Genomic DNA, 8,996 nt, shown 5'->3' with positions numbered 1-8,996 from the left:
ATGGATAAAAGATCATTAAAAAGTGAAAAGTTTTCACATTGCTAGTGACAAATTAGCATATCAGATAAAAATTAATAAATCTAGAAAATGTTTAATTATAGAAGCATATGAAAATTAAATTGAATTAACAATTGCACTGTGGTTATGCAAGATGTTAACATTTGGGAAATCTGAGTGAACAGAGTATATAGGAATTCTCTGAACTATTTTTGTATCTATTTCAAAGCTTAATTTTAAAACTAAAAGTTAAGAAATAAAATTACAAAATTAAAGCTTAAAAGCCACTGATGGCCGGGCGCGGTGGCTCAAGCCAGTCTTCTAACCTCTTAAAACTACAGAGGTATTCCTGAAGTTTTGGGTCAATAGACTGTGTCGTAGATTGAGAATATTTCAAATAAGCCCAAAACTTTTCTAGTCCATATAGCTGACCTAATAACGAAGAATAATATACATTATAAACTATATAAAATTTTTAAAATGATTCACATTAAATATAATCCTATCAGCAATAAACAATTTATCTTCCAATATATGCTTACTGTAGATCTTGAGAATGACATGTAATGAATTAAGCAATAATGGCAGCTAATATTTATTGAGCATTTGCTATGTAACAAGTATTAAGTGCTTTATTTTGCATCAAACTAATTTGACCCATATACAACCCAAAAGATGGATATTCTCATATATGTTACAGATGAGAAAACTGAGGATAGCAAGGATAGGCAATTTACCCACCGTCACAAAGATTCTAAATAGTGGAAAGGGAATTTGGACCTAGCAATCTGGCCCAGAACCTGCATTCTTAACCACTGTGCTATTTCTGCCTTTCCAAGCTTACCTGCTGATGTTGCATAGAATTTTCATGTAATGGAACATCAGTGAGTAGCCATGTTTGTCAAAGGGATAATGACAAAATACACCTCCATAAAAGAAAGACTTGAGAGTAGTTACTTTCCAGCACCTCCCAGGAAGGGCCTTCTTACTACCTGGTGCCCCATCCTTCATCAAGAAACATAATAATAGCATGAAGATCTTAAATGGTTTGCCCTGAAGAAAAAAACTATGAATTCCCTCCCTATTTACTGACAGACTCAGGGTTACAATTTCCAATTAGAGTATAAATTTTCTGATGTTATTGTTACCAGATTCGTAGTCTTTTTTGGTTTCTTCTTGGAAATCCTGAAAAATTTCTTGCCTGAATTTTTTTTCCAGTCCATAACTATAAAACCTGAACAGACATTCTAACCCATACCTATAAAGAAAAAATAAAAGGTTTATAATAAAATACAATCTCTCTATAGTAGTAACATCAATATAAGCAAACATGGCACAAGTAATCCTAAACGAAAAATAACATTTTAGCATTCAGATTTTTTAATTTTTTTGAGACCAAGTCTCGCTCTTACTGTCCAGGTTGGAGTACAATGGTGCAACCTCAGCTCACTGCAACATCTGCCTCCCTGGTTCAAGCTATTCTCCTGCCTCAGCCTCCTGAGTAGCTGGGATTACAGGTGACCACCACCGTGCCCGGCTAATTTTTTGTATTTTTAGTAGAAAAGGGGTTTCACCATGTTGGCCAGGCTGGTCTCAAACTCCTGACCTCAGGTGATCCATCCGCCTCAACCTCCCAAAGTGCTGGGATTACAGGTGTGAGTCACTGCGCCCAGTCAGTATGCAGATTTTTAACTGAACTGGTAATTAGTAATCCATAGCTGGCTTTGCTATTTTTGTTGACTCAGCCATAGCACATCATGAAGGTATACAGAGAACCTGCTGCATGAGAGGCAGCCCTTGGATAATTCAGTATGACCTCTTTAGATGCACTCAGTATCTCTCCCTGGTGTTTCTGAAGAACTGGCCAAAAGATTTAGTGATAAATTGGGGATGTGTCAGATTTTCCCCAAACCAAAATTTATAATGGTGTGTTTGTACACAGTATTAAATAAATACTCTTGAATGTAAGCTTTACTCTAGGAAGATAAAGACCATACAGCTGTGCCCTAGATCCTAGGTGTGGTTGTCCCATTCAACTATAATGGTACAAACATAATTATATGGTTAAGAGAGCCTCCCTGCTTTCATTATAAAGTACAATTAATAGTAGATATATTGCTAATAGAGCTATAATCACTACATAAATGAGAAAACAAATTTCTTTGTTTCTGTCTATAACTATCTAGAGAATCTAGGAGTTCTGCTCAGTGGATCAGCAAACTCTATAGGCTCAACCTTCAACCACAGGTGATGAGCAGAACCCATGGGAGTGAAACAATGCTGTAAGATGGCAACAAAAAGACCTTGTCTAGCTGCACTAAAAGATACCACAATTAAAACACTCCTAAGTTAGAATCCCAAGTCTTTCTGGGTACCTCAACAGAAAGGTTGCAACCTCTCCATTCTGCTAACATAATGTTAACTGGCTGTCAGTCACAGGAAGCAGGGTGTGTGATTGTGTGTCTCTTTTGTAAGCAGCTTATTTACAAGATGAATAGTGATGTTCTGGCAAGCCAACAAGAGAAATGCAGGACTGCCAACTACACACTTAAACACTAACCTGAGCCCTTGGCTCCCATAGCCTTAAGTGATGCTATTGGTTGAACTTGCATGACTGAAGTCTAAGGAGATCAAAGACTAAAGGAGCCACAGTGGTTCACAATGACAAACTTGCTTTGATGTTCCTCTTATGGGATCATATTATACCGACATCAGTTGTTCTCAGTCTTAGCTACATATTATAATCATCTGGGGAGCTTTTAAAAAATACTGATGCCCGGGCTGTGCTCCAAACCAATGGAGTCAGGATCTTTTTTTTTAATTTTTAAAATTTTTGTGGGTACACAGTGGGTGCATATATTTATGGGGCACATGACATGTTTTGATACAGGCATGCAATGTGAGATAAGCCTGTCATGGGGAATGGAGTATCCATCCCCTCAAGTATTTATCCTTCGAGTTACAAACAATTCAATTACACTCTTTAAGCCACTTTATTTATTCATTTTTAAAATTCTATTTATTTATTTATTTATTCTTTTGAGACAGAGTTTTGCTCTTGTTGCCCACGATGGAGTACAGTGGTGCCATCTCGGCTTACTGCAACCTCCACCTCCTGGGTTCAAGCAATTCTCCTGCCTCAGCCTCCCGAGTAGCTGGGATTACAGGCGCCTGCCACAATGTCTGGCTAATTTTTGTATTTTTAGTAGAAACGGGGTTTCACCATGTTAGCCAGGCTGGTCTTCAACTCCTGATGTCACGTGATCCACCCACCTCGGCCTCCCAAAGTGCTGGGATTACAAGCATGAGCCACCATGCCTGGCCTCTTTCAGCCATTTAAAAATGCACAATTAAGCTACCACTGACTATAGTCACCCTATTATGCTATCAAAGAGTAGGTCTTATTCATTCTTTCCAATCATTTTTATTTTTTGTACCCAAAATCAGAATCTTTGAGGTGAAGCCTAGGCATCTCTCTTTATTTCTGGAGAAGTAAGTTTTTGGTTTTTATCAAGTAAATCATATTTCAGAGGAATATAGAAATTCTTAGATTATTGATAAAGGATTAATACTCAATACAACATTTATATTGAATAGGCAATATGTGGATTTTTACTCTTATTTCTTAGCAAACTATTCCAAAGACCAAAAGTATGACATTAATAACACAGCCCAAACATGCAGCATAACTGCTGGAGTGAAGGACCGAGGCAAATGATTAGAGCTCTCAGTTGTCATTTATTCATTTACCACTTACTTCAAGACAGCTCAGAGGAATAGAAGACCTAGAGGCTTAGAACCAGAAGGAACTATATTTGAATCATGGGCTTGTAATCATATCACTGAAAATTGAGTCAATTAGATCCTATTTTTCAAAAATAGATATTTGTAAACCTTCTAGACCAGAGCTAGCACATTGAAGAGATGTAAGAAATGTTAGCTCTCCCCCTCCTTCCTGAAATCACATTATTACTACTTTCAACCAATGGACAGAATTAGTAACAATTCCCTAATAACAATAATCATCTGGCCGGCCACCGTGGCTCATGCCTGTAATCCTGGCACTTTGGGAGGCCAAGGTGGGTGGATCACTTGAGGTCAGGTGTTCAAGACCAGCCTGGCCAATATGGTAAAACCCCATTTCTACTAAAAATACAAACATTAGCCTGGTGTGGTGGTGGGCACCGGTGATCCCAGCTACTTGGGAGGCTGAGGCAGAAGAATCGCCTGAACCCAGGAGGCAGAGGTTGCAGTGAGCCGAGGTGGTGACACTGCACTCCAGCCTAAGCAACAGTGCGACTTTGTCTCAAAAAAAGAAAAAAAAAGGAAAGAAAGAAAGATAAAGAAAAGAAAGGAAAAGAGAGAGAGAGGGAGTGAGGGAGAGAGGAGAGAGAAAGAAAAGAAAGAGAGAAAGAGAAAGAAAGGAAAGGAGAGGAGAGGAGAGGAGAGGAGGAAGGGAAGGAGGGAGGGAGGGAATCATCTATCAAGCACTTACTATACATAAGTTAATGTGTTAAGCCCTTTAAATGCTTAGTGTAACCTTCACAATAACCCTGTGAGAGAGTATGTATCATAATTTAACCTTTTTTTTTGTTGAGACAGGGTCTTGCTGTCACCCAGACTGAAGTGCAGTAGCACAACCTCCGCTCACTGCAATCTCCTCTTCCCAGGCTCAAGCAGTTCTCATGTTTCAGCCTCCCAAGTAGCTATAAGCGCAGGCCACCACGCCAATCTAATTTTTCTATTTTTAGAAGAGATGGGGTTTTGCCATGTTGGCCAGGCTAGTCTCGAACTCCTGGCCTCAGTGATCTGCCTGCCTCGGCCTCCCAAAGTGCAAGGATTACAGGTGTGAGCCACCATGCCTGGCTTAACCTACTTTTTATAAAGAACATAAAGCCTGGTGGGATTACAATCTGTCATCTGTAAATTAATGGCTGGGACTCAAACATAGTCCTGATTTCAAGGACTTCAGGTGCTTAACCACTAGTTCCTAAGAAGTAGCTAATACAGTCGAGTGGCAAATACTGCAGAAACAGAACCAAAGGTAGGAAACTATGTTACAAAGGTATTAGAAACATACACAGTTATGTGTATAGAAACACAGAAGAAGAACTCCCAACCTAGACTTGGGTGGAAATGGAATCAGAGAAGTTATTAGAAAGTCTTAAGGAACAAACAGAAATTGCATAAATAGCAAAATATGCTGAGATCAATTAAAACAATGGCTTTTAAACTTTTCTGACTAGGTCCAATACTATAAAAATTATTTTACCTTATAAGTAAATCAACATGTACATCTCTATATGTGTGTACATAAAAATATGTATGTTTTGCAAAATAGTTCTTAAATTTGTATGTATGTGGGTATGAATTAAATTTGTATGTATGAATTACTATGCTCAGTGCAGTCTGGTATTTTCTACTGCATTTTTTAAAGCACGTTAGAACCACTAAATTGATTTTATGATTGACGAATAGGTAGCAAACCACAGTTTGAAAAAGAACAATGAGATCAGGAATGGCAAATTTTGCCTTTTATGCCAACTCTGGTAAACTGGCAGTAGCTATTAAAGTCATAAGGAAGAGTATAAATCTGAAAAGTGTGGTAAGAAAGAACATAAAACATAACAGGGATTGATTAGAGATATCAGTAATAGAGGAAAAAGAAATAGAGCTAAACATGCCATGGATCTGCTCTTCCTGATATAGATAACAGATAAAATTAAATGGGCTTTGTTTTACATAAGTCAACACAAAGAAATTTTGTGTTTTAATCAGAAAAATTTATTTGTAGCACCTTGCATTCTTCTCAAAGATCACAATATCTGATAAACAATATATTCTTATTCGAGATTTGTAAGAGGAATCCATTTTCAGAACTTAAAGAAGGATAAATTTAGGTAAATATGATTGAATGAAAAATCATCTTTTTCCCTTCTCTCCATGTCTTGTTCCTTGGTCTCCTTTTGCCCATGAATAAATAGCCTTCTTGAGTCCACACCATGTTCCTTCTTACCCTCTTGGTCTGCCCTCACTCAGCCCTACAGGCACTCTCAAGACTTTCCGTGAACATTTCTGAAGAAAGCAAGGTCCAAGCTGGGATAAAAAGAATAGGATTTAGAAAAGCACAGGGAAGACGAAGAAAAGTAGAAGCAAAGTTAAGAACATGCACAGATGTCCAGAGGCTAGAGAGCTTGGGTCATTTGAAGAAAATGTATCAGTACCACTGTTGCCCAGAGTACTAGAGGACTAGTGGGGAAAAAATTAGACAAGGTGAGTCAAGGGACGTATTATGAGAGGCCTTGTTTTTTTTTTTCTTAAAGAATCTTAAGAACTGGGTTGGCTCTAAGTATATATCAATTGGGGTATGTATCTGTACATGCAAGGGAAGTCTGTAATGGTGGCAGCATGGGAGAGAAAAGTTTTGTAATTTCATTCAGCCCTTGTGCCAGCCTCTAAGATGGTTCCTAATGATGCCATCTCTTGGTATTAACAACCTTGTGTAGTACTCTCCCATACTGTGCCAGGCCTGGTCTGTATCGACAATACAATACGGCAGAAATAATCGTATGCCACTTCCAAGTGCAGGTTGTATAAAACACTGAGGCTTCCATTTTGGAAGCTCTACTCACTCAGGGTGAAACCATATTGTAAAATGCCCTAGGGAAGGTCAATGTGGCAAGGAACTGAAGCCTCCTGCCAACAGCCATGTGAATGAACTTGAAAAAGAACCTCCAGCCCAGGCCAAATCTTCAGACACTGCAGCTGCCTTCAACATCTTGGCTGCAAGCTCATGAGAAACCATGAGCCAGAATCACCCAGCTAAGCGGTTCCTGGAGTCTCAACTCTTTGAAGCTGTGAACTAACAAATGTTTATTGTTTTAACCTATGGAGTTTTGGGGTAATTTGCAATGCAGAAATAGAAAACTAATACAGCCCTCCCCCTAGTTATATTGTGCTACTTTCACAGTTCAAAATCAGGTTACTTCAGTACTAGTTTTAAAATTATTTTCTAAAACTCCCTCTATTGGATCTACCTGGGGAAAGAAAAAAAGAAAAGAAAAAATTAAAACTCCCTCAAAGTGTAAAAGAAAATATGACCTGTAATTTTCTTTTGCATCTTCCCAAGCAAGTTGTCTAAATTCCTCATACATTTTTTTATTGAAGTGATCTCTGAGGAAAAAGGACCAGAAACGAAAGAGGGTATTCATTTCTTGGGACTGACCAATTCCCAAGCGTTTTCTCTCTGAAAAGTTAAATAAAATATTATTTTATTAAACATACTTTTTAAAGACAAGAGAGCAGATGTTATATATAAAATGAAGAAAGCTCAACAGTATAATCCTCAAAGTATATTTAGCTTTCTTCTAAATAGAGCGGGGATCTCCAACCCTCCGGCCACAGACTGGTACCCTATTGTGAACTGCACATGTGAGGGATCTAGTCTGGACACTCCTTAAGAGAATCTAATACCTGATGATCTGAGGTGGAACGGTTTTATCTAAAACCATCCTCCACGGAAAGATTGTCTTCCATGAAACAGGTTGCTGATGCCAAAAAGATTGAGGACTGCTGAAATAGCTGACAAATGCTAAACCCATTTTCTGACTCACTGCTTAAATTATAAATATCTGCCAATAGCAACAAGAAGAGTATATTAAAATTTTTTTTCTTTTTTTGAAATGGAGTCTCACTCTGTCACCCAGGCTAGAGTGCAATGGCGCGATTTTGGTTCACTGCAACCTCTGCCTCCCAGGTCTCAGCAATTCTCCTGCCTCAACCTCTTAAGTAGTTGGGATTACAGTCGCCTGCCATCACACCTGGCTAACTTTTGTATTTTTAGTAGAGAAGGAGTTTCACTATGTTGGCCAGGCTGGTCTCAAACTCCTGACCTCAAGTGATCTCCCTGCCTCGGCCTCCCAAAGTGCTGAGATTACTGGCATGAACTACCATGCTCAGCTGAGTTTGTTAATTTTTATTTCCTAATGTGTCTAAGTTATAAAGTACATAAATAAAGAATATATATAAACACATTTACTGAAAGTAAAACTATTTATAGTCTAACAATAAAAGAATATCTTAACTTGATATTAAAGGACAACATATTAAATTTTTTTAAATTATATTTTAATTTTAAATATCTTAAATAGATAGATAAAGGACAAGCATCTTACCACTTAGGCATCTTCGACGATATTTGTGGTACACTTGTTGGGTAAAGCCATTTTCCTTCAAAAGTTCATGAGAAGGATGCTGGAACTTTGGGAATGAATGAGGAGTACATCCATAACTTCCTGCTAGTGGTGCGCCTTCTGAAGGTGAAGCATTTGAAGTGCTGTTTGAGGAAGCGGAAAAAAGCCTTCAAAATGAAAAATCAAGAACCAAGTACATGAACCAATTTGTACTATTTTTTTCATTATTGGGGGTCTAAGCAGTGGAAAAAACAGTAGTTTCTAAAACTCTCCTAAATTAATGACATACAGATCTGCATATAGTGCTATTTATGTTCAATACAGTTTATGTAAATTCAGAAGCTGATAAGCATAGTTATAAACTCTCAAGTTAACACAGTAAGTAGAAGCAGATAACTGAATAGCTCATCCCTCCTCCAAATCATTATTAATTTAGTTTAGATTAGTTTATTATTATTATTATGGTACTGTAGAAATTTTCAACTTATCTTGAATAATTTAGGTTAATGATGTAAACTGAATACATAGAGATTAGGGATAAAATCTGGCACAAAGACGGGCAATAATTTCATTATGTCAAAGACATACCTGCAATTTCCTTTTTTCTCTAAAGGCGTCAAAAGTAAGACAGAACCTGCAATTCTCTAAATCAATTCCACTTTTTTTTTTTTTATTTATTTTATTTTTTTTTTTTATTTATTATTATTTTTTTTTGAGGCGGAGTCTCGCTCTGTCGCCGGGACTGGAGTGCAGTGGCCAGATCTCAGCTCACTGCAAGCTCCGCCTCCCAGGTTCCCGCCATTCTCC

General features: G+C 37.8%; 1 protein-coding gene across 1 annotated transcript in view; it reads right to left on the bottom strand.

Annotated features, from left to right (window-relative positions):
• Positions 1 to 318: 318 nt before the first annotated feature.
• LARP1B (La ribonucleoprotein 1B) overlaps positions 319 to 8,996 on the bottom strand; it is a 147,209-nt gene continuing 138,531 nt past the window's right edge. Inside the window, 3 exon segments of the mRNA XM_017849119.1 lie at positions 319 to 429; positions 7,099 to 7,243; positions 8,172 to 8,356. Coding sequence (XP_017704608.1) covers positions 360 to 429; positions 7,099 to 7,243; positions 8,172 to 8,356 — 400 coding nt within the window. The 3' untranslated portion in view covers positions 319 to 359.

This window comes from Rhinopithecus bieti, unplaced genomic scaffold (assembly GCF_001698545.2).
Source record: "Rhinopithecus bieti isolate Rb0 unplaced genomic scaffold, ASM169854v2 scaffold_32092, whole genome shotgun sequence".
NCBI classification, from domain to species: Eukaryota; Metazoa; Chordata; class Mammalia; order Primates; family Cercopithecidae; genus Rhinopithecus; species Rhinopithecus bieti.
This window is presented reverse-complemented; position numbering and strand designations above follow the sequence as displayed.